The sequence below is a fragment of the Marmota monax genome, unplaced genomic scaffold, assembly GCF_021218885.2.
Source record: "Marmota monax isolate L192 unplaced genomic scaffold, Marmota_monax_Labrador192_F-V1.1 WCK01_AAM20220418_F8-fsc00109, whole genome shotgun sequence".
NCBI lineage: Eukaryota > Metazoa > Chordata > Mammalia > Rodentia > Sciuridae > Marmota > Marmota monax.
Window position 1 is genome coordinate 1,790,550 of NW_026695229.1, and position 18,227 is coordinate 1,808,776.

The 18,227-nt window shown below is 40.8% G+C and overlaps 1 protein-coding gene across 9 annotated transcripts in view; it reads right to left on the reverse strand.

The window, feature by feature from the left end:
• Ccm2 (CCM2 scaffold protein) overlaps positions 1-18,227 on the reverse strand; it is a 60,499-nt gene that overhangs the window by 17,443 nt on the left and 24,829 nt on the right. For 4 of the 9 annotated variants that reach the window (XM_046437783.2, XM_046437790.2, XM_046437782.2 and 1 more), the window contains one exon: positions 16,463-16,636. The exons of 2 other annotated variants lie outside the window; for them this stretch is intronic. In XM_046437783.2, the coding sequence (XP_046293739.1) occupies positions 16,463-16,636 (174 nt within the window). Of the gene's footprint in view, positions 1-7,242; positions 7,338-16,462; positions 16,637-18,227 lie in introns of all 9 variants that reach the window. 3 more of the 9 variants (XM_046437784.1, XM_046437788.1, XM_058576863.1) reach the window with 2 other exon arrangements.

Here is an 18,227-nt window from a genome sequence, read left to right on the forward strand (position 1 = left end):
GGTGTTCTACCAAATTCTATCAAAATTCCCAGAAGGGGAAATAGGCAATGTGAATGGTCCTATGATCTATTAAAGAAACCAAATCAGCTATGAATAGCCTTCCAAAAAAAGAAAGCAGAAGGCACAGATGGGCTCACTGGTAAATTCTACCAAACATTTAAGGAAAAAAAATTACACCAATTCTCTACAATCTTCTCCAGAAAATAGGAACAGGGAAAACACTTCAGAACCTATTCTATGAGGCCAGCATTACCATTTTATTAAAAAAAAAAAAAAAAAAAACCCAAGACAAAGACATTAAAAAAAAAAAGAAAAAAAACATATAGACCAACATTTCTCATCAATATCCATGTAAAAGTTCTAAACAAAATATCAGAAAATTGAGCTGAACCACATATAAAAAGAATTATGTACCATGACCAAGTGGGATTTATCCCACATGGTTCAACATTTGAAACTCAATTAATGTAATCCATCTCATCAACAGGCTAAAGAAAGAATCATATCAACAGGTAGAGCAAAAGCTTCTGACAAAATCTAAACCCTACTCATGTCAAAAACACATGACATGGTGGTGCGTACCTGTAATCATAGATACTTGGGAGGCTGGCAAATTGGAGACCAGCCTATGCAAACTCAGTGACAATCTGTCTCAAAATAAAAAGGGCTGGGGATGTAGCTCAGTGGTGATTACTTACCTAGCATGAGTGAGGCTCACAATTCAATCAACAGTAATTCGAAAAAAAAAAAAAATACAACTCACATCATACTTAAGTGTAAGAAACTAGATACTTTTCCCCTAAGATGAGAACAAGGCAAGGATGTCCTCTTTCTTTCTTTCTTTCTTTTTTTTTTTTTTTGAGATAATTTTTTTTAATATTTATTTTTTAGTTTTCGGCAGACACAACATCTTTGTTTGTATGTGGTGCTGAGGATCGAACCCGGGCCGCACGCATGCCAGGCGAGCGCGCTACCGCTTGAGCCACATCCCCAGCCCAGGGATGTCCTCTTTCATCATTCTTCTTTTTTCCCATATTTTTAAAAAGTATTTATTTTTTTTTAATTGTAGGTGAACACAATACCTTTATTTTATTTTTATGTGGTGATGAGGATAGAACCTAGGACCTCATGCATGCGAGGCAAATGCCCTACCACTGAGCTACAACCCCATCCCCTCCATATTTTTTATTGGCACATTATAATTATACATAACGGTGGGATTCACTGTTACATTTGTTCATACACATTCTCATCACTATTATTTAACTTCTGGCTAGATGTCCTAGCTAATGCAATGCAACAAGAATAAGAAACAAAGGATACACAGGTTGGGAAGGAAAAAATAAAATTGTCTTTGTTCACAGATGACCTCTGAACCAGAGAACCATGTAGGGAGGTTGCTCTGGAAATCCAAAGAGAGAAAATATGACACAAAACCAATCATCTAATGCTGCACAATGCAGTCTGCTCACTAGACAGAAAAGGAAACAGAGAAAAGAATAACTGGCTAAAGCACATTCAGGGCACTCCAAAAATACAAGTTTGGACCTAGAGTGCTCGCCTCACATATGCAAGACCCTGAGTTCAATCCTCAGCACCACATAAAAATAAATAAAGATATTGTGTCCAACTACAACTAAAAAATAAATATTAAAAAAAAGAACTGCTGTAAGTCAACAACAACAACAAAAAACAAACAAACAAACCTAATTCAAAAAAGGGGAAACAACTTGAATAGACATTTTTTCTAAAAAAGATATATACATGACTAATAAGCACATGAAAGGTCTTCAATATCACTAATTATTAGGGAAATGAAAATCAAAATTGCAATGAGATACTAACTCACAGCCATGAAGATGGCTATTATTAAAATATAAAAATTGGAGGGATAACACCTTTTAGTGAAATTATGGAGAAACTGGAACCTTTATACACTGCTGGTGGCAATGTAAAATGGAGCAGCTGCTGTAGAAAACAATATTGTGGTTCCGCAAGAAATTAAACCAAGAATTAGCATATGATCCAACAATTCCACTTCTGGATGAATATACATTTTTTAAAAAATCAAAGCAGAGACTTTAAACACATTGACATTTATAATCAACAAACGGTAGAAACAACCCAAATGTTCACTAATGAATAAAGTGTGATATATCCATACAGTGGAAGAATTTCCTCAAAGAGGAAGAAAATTCTGACACCTGCCATGATACTGATGAACCTTGAAGATGTTGTCCTAAGTGAAATTAAACAGTCATAGATGCACAAATACTGCATTATTCCACTTATACAAGGTGCCTAGAGTAGTCATATTCACAAAGAGAGAAGAATGGTGGTGGCCAGGGGCTGCAAAGAAAGGGAATGGGCAGTCATTGTTAATAACGATGATTTCGGTTTCGGGCTGGGGTTGTGGCTCAGTGGTAGAGCGCTTGCCTAGCATATGTGAGGCACTGGGTTCGATCCCCAGTACCAAATTAAATAAATAAACAAACAAACAAACAAAATGAAGCTATTGTGTCCATCTAGAACTAATAAATAGCAATGATTTCAATATGGGCCGACGAAACATTCTGGACATGGATGGTGGTGATGGTTATACAACAGAGTACTTAACGCTACTGAACTGTATACTTGAAAATAGTTGAGAAGGCAATATGCAGGGTGTGAGCTGTATTATAGATTGAACCCAGGGCCTTGCACATGCTAGGCACGCCCTCTACCACTGAGCTACATCCCCAGCCACCCCCCCTTTTTTCTTGAGACAGTGTTATGGTTTAGATATTCGGTGTCCCCCAAAAGCTCATGCATAAGACAATCCAAGAAAATTTAGAGGTGAGGACTGGGGTTGTGGCTCAGTGGTAGAGTGCTTGCCTAGCATGTATGAGGCACTGGGTTTGAGTCTCTGCACAGCATATAATAAATAGTCTATTGACAACTAAAAAAAAAGTAAGTTCAGAGGTGATGGGTTTTGAGAGTCTTAATCTAATCAGTGTGTTGATTCACACTGATTAACTGATGATTAACTGGGTAGTAACTATCGGCAGGCAGGGTATGGCTGGAGGAGGTAGGTCACTGAGGGTATGTCTTTGGGGCTTAAAATGTGTTCTTGTTGAGGAGAGCTCTCTCTCTCTCTCTGCTTCCTGGTGGCCATGTCCTGAGCTGCTTTTTTCCTTCATACCTTTACACCATGATGTTCTTGCCTTACCTCGGGCTCAAAGTTCCCAAGTCAGTCATCTATGGACTGAGACCTCTGAAACCATGAGCCCTAAATAAACTTTTCTTCCTCTAAAATTGTTCCTGTTGGGTCTTTTGGTGACAGCAGTGAAAAGCCAACTAACACAGACAGGATCTGGCTAAGTTGCTTAGGCTGGCCTCAAACTGGTGATCCTCCTGCCTTAGTCTCTCAAGTTGCTGGGATTACATGCGTATACCACCATGCCCAACAAAGATGGCAAACTTTATAGTCTACTGACAACTAATATATGTTATGTATATTTTACAACAATAAAAACTTTATCTTATTAGTTTTATTCAAAAATTTATTTTGCAACCAGGCGTGGTAACACACACCTGTAATCCCAGAGGCTCGAGAGGCTGAGGCAGGAGGATTGCAAGTTCAAAGCCAGCCTCAGCAATTTAGTAAGGCCCAAAGCAACTTAGCAAGACCCTGTCCCAAACAAAACATAAAAAGGACTTGGAATGTGACACAATTGTAAAACAACCCTGGATCAATCCATGGTACAAAAAATTTTTTTTTAATTTTATTAAAAACTTTTTCAATGATCAATGCTACACTGTACATTAGATATCATTTCTAGCTTTGTATCATCCAAAAATATTATTTTGTGTTTTCACTCAAATGAGTAAAAAAATATTGATGACGGCACACACCCTTTTGGTGGAAGACAAGAGTTCCTCAAACCCCCTTGCTAGAAAACAATGCACAATCCTCCAATGAGCTTGTAACTGCCTCTCTTGGCTCCAGGACTTGCCTATCATGTGCTGGTAGGCACTGAAAAGCAGGCGATGCATGGTGCTAGGTCCTGGTAGTACAATATTAAGCTGGATAAGTTTGTCCCCACTAAGGCACACCACATGCCACAGCATTTAATAACCTGATGAGGTTCAGGGGTCATTTTAACTTACAGTTGTGGTTCTTAGGAGCTCAGTCCAAGTAAAAGCTGATACTGACCAAAGTAGAGATCACAGAGGTGCTATGGAAGACTATGGGTCTCAGTACTGGGGATCTCAGCATTTGAAGGCTCAGGGAAGGAGGTATGCTGGGATAGACCCATAAAATGACAGGAAATCCCACCAGAGCCCATCCACCATGGTACTACAAAGTAGGTGGAGAAGAAGCATGAGCTGGCCAGCTTTTGCAGACGCAGCTAATGGTGAGATATGCTCTCACAGAACTGGGATCCCCAGAAGCAAGAGGGCAACAGGGTCCTGGAACAGCAAAAGCCAGGTAGTAGCACTTAACCAACAGGGGAAGGGAGGCCTGAATTAATAACAGGGAGTAAAGTCAAAATGGTGATGGGGCACCTGTTGATATGACTCATAGAACACAGCGTTCCTAGAGGCAAGACTGTTCAATATATACAAAGAAGGAGATCAAAACAATAGACAACAGCTGGGCATGGTGGCACACACCTGTAATCCCAGGGGCTCAGGAGGCTGAGGCACGAGGATCTTGAGTTCAAAGCCATCCTCAGCAACTGTGAAGCACTAAGCAACTCAGTGAGATCCTATCTCTAAATAAAATACAAAATAGGGCTGGGAATGTGGCTCAGTGATTGAGTACCCCTGTGTTAAAAAAGGGGGGGGGCAGAAAGTTGAGGTAAGCTTCTGCAATAAAAGTATCTAACCCTGACTCAGTTTCCAGACCTGAAGCAGCTCTTAGACCCAAACACTGATGGAAGGAGAGGACACATCTGTGTGGGAAGGAACTTAACACCAAGGCAAGTATGCCCCATGGTGATTTTACCAGCATTAAATCTCCAAAGAGATTTAAATGGCCCAGGTACAAGGTTCCTGGGAACTGGAAATCTGTGAAAGTTTTTGGAGATTCAGAGGTGATGCCACTACTTGGGAACCCACACTGCCAACAACCCTGTATGGGGTGGGGCTATAAGGTAATCAGTGGATTCCAGGTCTATATCTAAGTGTCCACTGGGTCAATACTCAGCTGGTAGTCACCTGCCATTTCCTGAGTAACATATATAATATATAAAAGGAGAAGACACACTTAGTAGGGTGCAGAATCCTCATGATGACCCTTGGACCTATAGACAAAAGAGCTACTGAAACAGAAAAGACCATCTCAAACTGATTCCAGCCCCCTACTCTGAGCCAAAGTGGTAAGTCAAAAACAGGCTCAGACCTGTGGACCTGATGATGTGTCATCCCTCCAGGAGACCAACTAATCAGTAGGTACATCGGGACTCCTTCAACCCTACAATAGGAATCCTTTCCTAGTAAGAATGAGCGCATAACACAGTTATAGTTCTGCCTCTCCTGCCTGTGGCATCAGTCAGCTCCATTCTCCCGGGGCTCATAGAATACCTGATTTCTGATGTGGGACAGCATGTGACATTACCTTGGACTAGGGCATTCACTTTGTACTAAAGAGATATAAAAGTAGGCACAAGATTGTAGGAATCAATGGTCCTATATAATGCCTGATTGTCCAGAATTGTCAAAACTGTCCAACGGAGTTGTGGAATGGTCTCTTGAGGGTATAGCTGAAGGGCTACCTGTATGACATCCCAAAAGAATGCTTTCTCTCCTTTCAGAGGCATTATGCATCTAAACCATAGTCACTACATGGTACTAGGTCTCCACTGGGAAAAATGCAGGGGTCTAGGATCCAAGGTATGGAAGCAGGAGTGGCTCTAATCACCATCAGCTCAAGTGACTGCTTGGGGAAACTGGTACTTGCTGACCTCTTCACTTTAGGCTCTGCAGGTTTTGAGGGTCTAGATCCCAGGGACAAAATACTTCTATCAGGCGACACAGGGGCTGGGATTGTGGCTCAACGGTAGAGCGCTCGCCTAGCTCGGGTGGGACCGGGTTCGATCCTCAGCACCACATAAAAATAAAGGCATTGTGTTGTGTCCATCTTCACCTTAAAAATAAATATTAAAAAAAAAAAGGAGACACAGCAAGAAATAGTGGCTAGCTGGTCACTTTGGGTTCCTCATGTTCATGCATATGCAAGCAAAGAAAATAACAACTGTTCTACAGGGGAGTTGACCCAGATCACCATGAGGAGGTGGGGACATAAGGAAGTAGGGACAGTCCAGAGTACGCCTTAAATATCTCTGGATATTCCCCCACCCATCAGCAGGCAAATTGGCAACCATGACCTATAGAATAGAAGCTACTGAAGTAGAAAACACTATTTGGAAAAGGCCACCTGGTAAGGATAGGATGATTAGTTATAGTTCATAGGTATTGAAATTTATCCAATATGTATCTAGACCCTGGCGCAAACAACTGAGACTAGCAGATTCACCAGGCAGGCGAGGAAACTCTTATTGCACAGGCAGTGGAGGAGGATAACAAGGTGTGCTCAGAGTCATTGATGCAGTGGGGACTGCACTTCATTGGGGAAAGGTTTCCAGCAAATAAGACCAATTGATGCTGGAGAAGCAGGGTCTGGATGGAGTGAACTTAGTGAGAAACACAATATCAACAAGCAGAAGGCAGAAAGCAGCACATGTGGTAGACATCCCACCCAGGGTCCCCACCATTCTGAGTGTTGATAAAACTCCCTGATTCCATCCCCTGCATCCCTCCCATCAATAAAGGTGGCAGAACTGGGATCGAACAGACAATTTTCACATACTTTTTCCTCCACCCTCCCCAGCCTCCCCTCCTCCCCAACAGGCCCCTAACAGTTCAACTGAACATAATCTCATTTCAGATTCTGCTGCTGGAGAATCATTGGAAACAAATACAAAGACAAATGATAAACCAGCAAGAGACATTTGCCATTAATTTTACAGCAAAGGGCTAAGTTACCTGACATACTGACAGCTACTGAAAATACAAAGAAAATAGGCACAAATAACCAAAGGAAAAAAGGGGCAGTGGATCTAGAAAGACAGTATGAAAGAAATTTGACTCTTGACTATTTGGAAAGACTCTCAACCTCACTTGTAAGTAAAACTATAATGAGGAAACATTATAGTTACTTCTATTGATTAGCAAATATCAAAAAGGTTGCATACACACTGTGTTGTTCCTCAGAGGGTGGAGACAGGCACTCTCAAAGACTGCTGAAGGCATGCACAGGCTTAACTTCTCTATGAAGAGCAATCTGGAATTCTCTGTCAAATTAAAAAGTAACCTAGACTTACAGATCCAGAAATTCCATTTCTGAAATTTATCCAATATGTATCTAGAGTAAAATGTGTGTAATTGTAGATAACAAATTAAATATGCATTAATAGGTCACTGGTTAAATAAAATATGGTACAGCAATATAAAGGAACACTATGCAGTCATTAAAACAAGTGAAGCAGCTTTACATGTCAGTGTGACATTCTGATATATAAAGAAATACATAGTGGAGTACAAAAAACAAGGTACAGGCAATGATTTTTTAAATAAACCCCCACAGCAGAGGTAACAAAAGCAAAAATTGACAAATGGGATTATATCAAACTAAAAAGTTTCTGTACAGCAAAAGAAATAACCAAGAGAATAAAGAGATAATCTGCAGAATAGTAGGAAATATTTGCAAATTCTATCCACTAAGGGGTTAATATCCAGAATATCTGAGGAACTAAAAAAAAAATTCAATAGAAAAAAAAAAGGCCTGTTAACAAATGGACAAATGATCTCAAACAACATTTCTCAAAAGAAGATATACAAATGGTCAACAAGTCTATGAAAAAAAAGGTTCAACATTGCTAATCATTAGGGAAATGCAAACTGAAGTCAAATCCACAATTAGAGATCATCTTACCCCAGTTAGAATGGCTAATTATCAGACAGTTAAAAGATAACAAATGCTGCTGGCAAGGATATGGAGAAAAAGGAACACTTATACACTCCTGGGAGGAATATAATTTAGCACAGTAATTTTCCACAGTTATGGAAAGCAGTATGGAGGTTCCTTGAGAAACTAAAAGTAGAACTACCTTATGATTCAGCAATCCCATTATTAAGTATATATATCTAAAGAAAATGACATTAGTATGTTAAAGAGATGCCTGCACTATTATGCTTACTGCAGCACTACTCACAATAGCCAAGATATCAACCTAAGTAGCCATCAATGGATAATTGCATAAAGAAGATGTGACCCAAGAGTGATGGCACACGCCTGTAATCCCAGAGACTCAGGAAACTAAGCCAGGAGGCTTCCAAGTTCAAGGTTGGCCTTGGCAATTTAGAGGGACTTGCTCAAAATAAAAAATAAAAAGGCTAGAGCCAGGTAGAGTGGAAAACAACTGTAATCTCTGTAACTTGGGAGGCTGAGCAGGAGGCTCAATTGCAAGACAGAGACCAGTCTTGACAACTTAGTGAGACCATGTCTCAAAATAAAATAAAAAAGGGCCAGGGATATAGCTCAGTGGTAGGGTACCTCTAGGTTCATTCCCCAGTATGGCAAAAGGAAAAAGAAAATGTGATGTGTATACACAATAAAATATTTTTCTATAAAAAAAGAAAGATATCTTGCCATTTGCTCACAGAAAGACACCATAAATCTCACTGATATGTGGAAGTAAGTCAGAAGTACAGAATAGAACAGGGGTTATCAGAGGATAGAAAGGAAAGAGAGAATAGGGAAGACAGAAGATGGTTATTGGGTACAAAAATACAGTTAGATGGTTACAAATAGTTAATAATTTATTGTATATTGCAAAGCAGCTGTAAGAAACGATTTTTGAATGTTTCCAACACAAAGAAATGATAAATGTTCAAGATGACAGATTTTAACTGCCCTGACTTAATCATTATACACTGCAAACATGTACTGAAATATCACATTAGACCCATAAGTATATACAATTATTACATCAAGTAAAATAATTTTAAAACTTTTTTTGGGGGGGGCACCAGAGATTGAACCTAGGAGTGTTTAACCACTGAGCCACTTACCTAGCACCTCCCCCCCACTTTTAATTATGGTGCTGGGGATTGAACCCAGGGCCTTGTGTATGCAAGGCAAGCACTCTATCAACTGAGCTATATCCCCAACACCTCCAGCCCCTTTTTAATATTTTGAGACAGGGTCTCACTAAGCTGCTGAGAGCTTCACTAAATTGCTTAGGACCTCACTTAATTGCTGCATCTGGCTTTCATCTTGCCATCCTCCTGCCTCAGCCTCCTAAACCACTGGGATTATAGGCATGTGCACCCAGCTTTACACATTTTTAAGCTGAGTGTGGTGGAACACACCTATAATCCCAGCTACTCTGGAGGCTAACACAGGAGAATTACAAGTTCAGGTCAGTCCAGGCAATTTAGTGAGACCCTGCCTCAAAAATAAAAAACAAGAGCCATATGCTTGCCTGTAATCGTAGCTCAAGAGGCTGAGATAGGAGGATCTTGAGTTCAAAGCTAGCCTTAGCAATTTAGCAAGGTCCTAAAGCAACTCAGTGAGACCCTGTCTCTCTAAATAAAATACAAAAAAGGGCTGTGGATGTGACTCAGTGGTTAAGCACCTCTGAGTTCAACCTCTAGTACCAAAAAAAAAATAAATAAATAAAAAATAAAGAGCTAAGGATAAAATTCAATGGTAAGTGTCCCTGGATTCAATCTCCAGCACCACACACACAACACACATAAAACCCAAAACAACTTTTTTTTTTTTTTTAAATAAAGTTTAGGGGTGTGCATGTAGCTCAGTGGTAGAGTGCTTGCCAGCATGCACAAGGCCCTGGGTCCAATCCCCAGCACCACAAAATGAATGCGCAGCTGGCTGACTGACCAAATGAATGAATGAAAAGTTGGGAGCTAGGGATGTAGCTCAGTGGTGGAAAACTTGCATAGCATGAGAAAGACGCTGGGTTCAATCCCCAGTACCACACACACATAGAAAAATGTTTTTTTTAATTGAAATTTTAAAACAGAAGATGCAGTATACACCATGTAATCATTTCAGAAACAAATGCATACATGTTTATATATAGATATCTAAATTATATGTGTAAGAATTCAAGAAAATGGAGTCAGGGTTCCTTCCAAAGGTTACATATTCAATAAATAATTTTTTTAATTAAAAAAATAAATCTAACCAAGAAGTTTCTTGGGTTTGATATCACAGAAGTAATTACCTACTGTCTCTCCCAGAATGAAGACACAGTAGGCCTGGTGTGTGTTACCTCACTCAGTCACCAGGCTTCAAGCTAACATAGCATTGAGCATACTGAGGCAAATGCCAGCATGTGATGAAAAATAAGGAGAATGTTTCAACTTTTCGAAGGTTTTGTGAGGATTAATGAATGTAAAAAGTTAAACAGTATTGCTGCACACAGTAAGCATTCCAAAAATAGGAACCATTATCAAGTTTCTGTCAACTTTATTTTTAATGCTCATTCTAAACACAAAATACTTTCCATAAAGAACCACATTGGAATATGTGGGAATAAATGTTTCCTTGCCACTTGAAGATTCTGTTATCACTATTTTTATTTTATCAAAGTAATAAAGTATACGTTTTAAAAAGTCAGATACTCCAAAGAAACATATAATAAAAAATGAAAATCTCTGGTTCCAACCAGGAAAATCCTATAAATTACTTTCAAGAGATAGCCGTGCTAGGATCTGTTTCTTCAGGCATCTAGGGTCATTTTTCTAAATGATGGGTTTATATTGCAATTGTTTGGTTTCTTGTTTTAAGACATTATATCTCAACTTCCAATTAAATCACTATTCCCCCAGGCTGGAGCTATGGCTCAGCGGTAGCGCACTTGCCTGGCATGTGTGAGGCACTGGGTTCGATTCTCAGCACCACATATAAAGAAATAAATAAAGGTCTAACAACTTAAAAAAAAATACATATATATATATATATATATATATATATACACACATAAATCACTACTCCCACTTACCCTTTCTTTTTTCTTAGAATATGATTTTTTACTTAATCATTAACTTACTGCTTATATCACTTTGTCACATATATTCCACCTCACTTCTATGCAAAGTCATAAAACTACAGTTTGCTGGAGGAGGTTCAGGTTGGAGGGGTGTTCCCCAGGCTGATCTTGAACTCCTAGGCTCAAGAGATCCTCCTACCTCAGCCTCCTGAGCAGCTCCAACTACAGGAACATGCCACTGCACCTGGCTATGCACAATCTTTTATCTCTTAATAATTAAAAGTTTAAGATAATTTTAAGTTTACATAGTACTGCAAGAAATAATAGAGGGAGGTCTATTGTGCCTTTTCATCCATTCATCCTGGTGGTGACTTCTTACAGAAGTACACCAAAAAAAGTACATAGGAAACAGACAATGACATTAAAGATTCAAAACACCCATCACCTTAAGGTCCCCTCCTGTTACCTTTTCTTGGGGGTTACTAGGGATTGAAACCAGGGCACTTTACCACTAGGCTAAGTCTCAGCCCTTTTTATTTTGAGAAAGGATTTCACTAAGTTGCTGAGGGTCTTGCTAAATTGCTGAGGCGAGTTCTGAACTTGCAATCCTCCTACCTCACTCAGCCTCACTAGTTGCTGAAATTACAGGGGTACACTCCTGACACCAGTCTTTTTTTTTTTTTTTGAGACAAGGTCTCACTAAAATTGCTAAGGCTGGCTTCAAACTTGTGATCCTCCTGACTCAGCCTCCTGAGTCTCTGGGATTATGGATGTATGCCACCATGCCCAGTTCCCTCCTACTACCTTTTGATAGGCTTAACTATTTCCCCCATCTGTATCACAGCAAATCCTACTGTGTTCTCCATATCAGTAACTGCATTGTTTAAGAATGTTATATAAAGGGAATCATTTGTGGGATGGCTTGTTCCACTTAGCAGTAACTTTGACAATCCACCCAGGTTATTATATGTATTAGCAGTTCATCCCTTTTTAGTGCTGAGAAGTCTTGCATGGTATGAAGAAACCTCAACTTGTTTTACCATTTACCTACCAAAGGACACTCGGGTTGTTTCCAGTTTAGGGCTATTATAAATAAAACTGCTTTGAATATGCATACACAGGTTTTCATGTGAACACAAATTTCCACTTCCCTAGAATAAAGTGCCTAGGAGCACAATTGCAAGATCATATAGTAGTTGCATGGTGAGTTTTTAAGAAACTATCAAACCGTTCTCCAGAGCAGCAGCACCATTTTACATTCTACCAGCAGTGTGCAAAGACCCAGCTCCTTGCATGCTCACCAGCACTGGATGTTGCCACTATTTCTTTACTTTAGGTATTCTGTTAGGTATATAGTGATAACTATTGTGGTTTTAATTTGCCTTTCCCTGATGGCTAGTGGTGTTGAGCATCTTCTCATGTATTTATATTGTCACCTATATATCCCCTTTAGTGAAATGTCTCGTCTCTTGCCCAAATTCTACTTGTATTGTTTGCTTTTTCTCCTGTTGAGAGTTTTGAGAGTTCTTTATATTTTCTAGATACTAACCCTCCATCACATATGTGGTTTGCAAATACTTCCTCTCCATCTGCAGAGTGTCTTTTCTTTCTTTCTTTCTTTTTAATACTTTATTTTATTAATTTATTTTATGTAGTGCTAAGGATCAAACCCAGGGCTTCGCACATGCTAGGCAAGCGCTCAACCGCTGAGCCACAACCCCAGTCCTGTATTGTGTCTTTTCATCCTCTCTTGCAGAGAAAAATTTTTATACTTTGGTGAAGTCTAGCTTATCAGTTTTTCCTTTTATTGATTATGTTTTTGGTGTCACATCTAAGACCTCTTTGCCTAGCCCTACATCATGAAGACTTTCTGAGATTTTTCCCAGAAGTTTTACATTTAAGCCCATGATCTATTTTGAATTAATTTTTGTATTAAGTGAAGTTTAGGATGAGATTCACTATTAGCCTATGGCATCCAATTTTCTATCCAATTTGCTGAACAGGTTCTGCACCTCTGACAACAATCAGCATGTAGGTCTGCTCCTAGGTTCACAATTTTATAGCAATCTGATACTTTTTGAGATCTAATTCTCCTTATTTCATATTTCCACATTTGTTTTAGCTAATTCTACTTCTTTTTCCTTCCCATATAGATCAGAATATCTTATTTGGATCTACAAAAAATATCTTGCTGGGATTTTGACAAAAATTGTATAATTCACTTCTAATAGTTATAAAGTTGTTTGAATTACCTACTTCAGGGCTCAGTATATAGTTCAGTTGCAGAGCACTTTTCTAGTGTGTGTGAGGCCCTAAGTCTGATTCCCAGTACCACAAAAAGAAAAAAATAATATTGATTACATATTGGGTACCCTGTGGTAGTTTGATTTTCAAAGCATTGGTCCATTTATATGAATTTGGGGAGAACTGACATGTTAACATACCAGTCTACAAACATGTCTCTTCATTTAGGCCTCTGATTTATTTCAAATTTCTCCACTAAATTTAGTGCTTCTCTGATCTTTTTAGTTTTTAGCATACAAATGCTATACATGTTTTGTAAGATTTATACTTAAGTGTTTCATTATTTTAAGCAGTTGTAAATGATTCTGTATTTTTAGTTTGGTGTCTATACATTCATTGCTCACATACATAATTTTGTTTTCTTGAGTTTTTATCAAGAATGGGTGTTGGATTTTGTCAATTTCTGCACTGACCGATAAGATGAATTACATTTTCAAATACAAAGCCAATCTTGCAACCTTCGAATAAACCCCACTTGATTATGGTATATAATTTTTTTTTACATATGCTGAATTCAATTAGTTAATATTTTGCTTAGAAGTTTTGTGGCTATATATCTTTTGTTCTGTTTTTGTCCGATTTTGGTATCAGACAATACTACCCTCCCAGAATGAGTGAGAAAGTGTCCCTCCCCTTCCATTTCTCTAGAAGAGACTGTAGACCTGGTGTTAATTCTTCAAATGGTTGGTAGAAATCTCCAGTGAAACCATCAGAGACTGAAGACTTCTTTTATAAAAAAAAAAAAAGTTGGAAAATTAGATATTGAATTTCTTTAATAATTACAAAACATTTCCAATTATTTATTTCAGAGGATGTGCAGTAGTTTGCACATTTCAAGGAATTGGTCCATCCCGTCTTTTGATCTACTGTTTCTGCAGTAGAGTTGCTTGTTGTATTCTTTCCTTATCCTTTTGATTCTGCAGGGTCTCTGGGCCCTTGAAGAATGCTGGGCCACTTTCTCCTGGTCCTCATGTTTCTGACGAGTAATCTGCTGTTTTAACTGCTCTCTAAGTTTGTCTTTTGCCAATTGGAGCTGCTTTAGCCATTATATCTGTTATGGTTTGGATGTAAGGTATCCCCTGAGAAAGTCCAGTGTCAATGCAAAAATCGTCAGAGGTAGAGTTATTGGATTGAGAGCTGTAATCTAACCAGTCCATCCTGGTGTGAATGACTTGATGGTAACTGTGAGCAGGTAGAATACGGCTGGAGGAGATAGATCACTAGGAACATATCCTGAAAGGGTGCATCTTCTCTGTGTCCACGTCCTTGCTTCCTGACCTTGCTGTGAGCTGAGCAGTGTTCCTCTGCTGGGCCCTTCCGCTATGATGTGCTGCCTTACCTTGGGTCCTAAGCAATGAGGTTAGTCATCTATAGACTAAGACCTCTGAAACCATGAGCCCCAAATAAACTTTCCCTCCTCTAAATTATTCTTGTCTGGTATTTTGGTCACAATGATGCAAAAGCTGTCTAAAACATTATCTTTGAAAAGTTCTTCATCCCTGCCCTTTATCCTCTCTCCAGAATTCCAGTGACACATCTCTTAGAAATCTGCTCTGGTCCCCAGAGGAGGAGGAAATAACACCTTTCTATCATTAGGCAGAGTGGAATGTCACATTCTCTGCCTGGCCTCCCTGGGTGGGGGGAGATGCTCTTCTTAGAGCTGGGCCTGGTGGCAGTTCTGGCTTCCCATGTGGCCCTCAATGATACTTCCCTGGTTGGGGGAGTGACTGCCTCCCACATGATTTCCACTGACACCCAGCACCATTCAAGGTTCTTTAAGAAGTTGTTACTGCTCAGCAGAGATAAAGTTCCCTGTTCCCTGCTTGGCCAGCTCTGGGGGACAAGGTGGCCCCTACTTGGCCTTTGCTGGTGGAATAGAGGTTAGGGACACAGTTGTTTCTATCACGTTTGGCTGGAGCTAAGCAGTACTTCTCTGAACATGCTGCCTTGTGAGGCTGCCCTTTTCCTGGTCCTCTGGCAGAGGGGAGCAGATTCTACCCTTGCTGGTGTTTCAGGTTGCCAGCTTCTTAACACTCATGGTCAGTATGGGGCTGCTCAGCTTCCCCATTTAGCTTCTTTCCATGAATCCTCTAATGGAAAAGATCTGGTTACAGGCATTCTAGATGCTTGATAGAGAAAGGGGCTGGGAATTCTCACCATCCATAGCAGGCTTTGACCTGGGTCTCTCCCACCCTCCATTGTGCCAGATATCTGCAGGTCCAAAGTCCCATCTCCCAGTGGGGAAGGGAGAAGCTAATCCCCTGGCTGGGCCAGGTGAAGGCAGGAATCCCTCTCACAGGCATCCAGACAGGCCCCTTCTAAGCACCTGGATTCTTTCTTCTGTGGGTGCTCAGGTCCAGCAGCATAACTTCTGACCCCAAAATCTCACCTCATTAGCTTCCTTCTCCTATTTATGGGCCCCCTCAACCTGTTGTCTCCTTCTCTTTCTCTCCGACCTTGTGGCTTAATACCTTTTTATTCATTTACTTTCATGTTAGGGGACATCACATGGCTTAGAAACAGTCTGTTGAGCACAGGCCTTTGAGACACAGTGATGGGCTCAAGCACATGATTAGAGTGCCTTCCCCACCCACCTTTTTTTGCAGTAATGGGGATTAACCCCCGGGCCTCCAGCATGCTAGACTATCCCTAGCCCCTTCCCCTCTTTTTAAATTTTGAGGCAGGATCTCACTAAATTGCCCATTTGGGCCTCAAACTTGCAATCCTCCTGCCTCAGCCTCATGAGTAGCTGGGATTACAGGTATATGCCATCATGTCCAGCACTCAATCAAATAACTCTTGTCATCTGCAAACTAGAGGAGATGTGGAATTTCTCCCAGCTCTTCAACCCTCTTCTGGTGGAGCAGGTCAAGCTGCCCATATGGCTGGGCCTTCAAGAGAGAGGACATATCATACTACTGCATAAAAAAACAAACTTTGGTCAGGGACAAGAATTTGGGTTTTGGGTTTTCTTATTAGACACATCAGCACAGGAAGGGCAGTGAGTGGGGTGTGGGCTAAGGCACTATGTAGAGGTAGACGCCTCATCATCTCAGTGTTTGGCACCGTGTGCCCTGTGGCCCATGGCGACTTACCTTTACCTCCTTCTCAATATAGTCGCTCAGCAGTCTGTCTGGCTCGACGCGCTCGGGTAATGACAGCACCACAGTGTGCAGAGGGCGCCTCTCTGTCACCTTCTCATGGGCTTTCTTATCTCTACTCTTTTCACCTTTTAGGAATACTCGTTTAAATGGCGACACAATTCCAGGCTGCAGGCAGAAATGGCAATGATTGGAGTTCATTATTCACAAATGCTTTGTGTTGTACCTGTGGCTAACAAACAGAAGTAGCCAAAACCATTACCACTATCCCCATGCAAACAGGGGTTGATGATGGCCAGGCTAGTGAGAAAGGACAAAGAATACACAGCCTGAGGGATTGGGCTCCGTGGCCAGCTCACAGGCCCAGGTGGGCCAAGAAGCCACATGGGCTGCGTGGAGGGCTCTGTTCACTACAATACACAGAAGGCGAGTAACCTTGGATGTTGAGAAGAAGAGACAGAGGGAAGAGTTTCCCCAGAAGACAAAACATACATGGCTCCAACTCCTCCAAACTCTGCTGAGCAACTTCATGTCAGAGAACTCTGTGTAGGCAAGTAGGAAGGATGGCCAGGTGTGAGCAACAAGGAACCATCTCAGCAGTCAAGGTGGAGCAGTCTACAGAAGTTCATTTCTTTCATGGTGCTGGGACTGAACCCAGGAGCACTCTACCACCGAATTACATGTCCAGCCCTTTTTTTTTTCCCAGATAGGATCTCAGTAAGTTGCTAAGGGTCTCACTAAATTGCTGAGACTGGCCTTGAACTTGTGATCCTCCTATCTCAGTTTCCCAAATTGCCGGGATTATAAGCATGCACAACCACACCCAGCTGAAGCTCATTTTTTAATGGAGCATGTGCTGCTTCTGCAATCCCTTCCCTCTGGCAGGGCCTCCAGGCTTCAGGTGCAGACAACTAGACACCTGATCATGCTGGTTGGTCCCTCACTAAGCAACCTCACACACCCTGTTAGGCACCTCATGAAAGTTCTGAAAAATAATCCTATAATCAAAGTGAATTCAGAGAGAGAGAGTGAAAGAGGATGAAAGCAAACCTAGCCTAAGAAACGCCAGGATAGGGCCTGGCACCTCCTGATCATTGACACCATGAGGAAGCAATCCCAAGTTCTGTTAAGAGATGGCGCTGCAGTCCCTGAACATAAACCCAGAGAAAATAAGACACTGAGTGCTACCTCAGCAGCAAAATGTCACAAATGCAGGCAAGACACCAAGTGACCTTTGCAAGAGACAATGACATCACTGCCTTTTTCTCAGTGTTCTGACGGACATCTTAGCGAGGAGATTCAGCTGGTTCTACGGCTCGCCTACCCAGACGGGGTGACAGTGCTCAGACAGCAGCTGGGTCCACACAGCAGGCCCAGCTTAGACCTTCTCTTATTCCCAAATACAGTAACAAACAAAATATATGAGTTATCAGATACTTTAAAAGCTTTCACTTCTCTCCCCTGCAATATGGGAAATCCAGCCACACACAAAATCCAACACAGAGTGGTGTCACAGAACCTGTGGTCCCAGAGAACACCTTGTCAACTACCAATTTCATAGACAATCACAGCTGAGGGTAGAACTCTGTGATCACTTCCAACAAAGGCAAAATTTTATGGTCCAGCAGCTTCCCATAGTTACCCCCATAGTCAGGCTGGGGTCAGACCCTACCTGGCATGGACCCTCCCACCTCCTGCCAGCACACTCTGCTCTCTAGCATTAGAAGAAAAAAAAAAATCAATAAACAAGCAAAGTCCA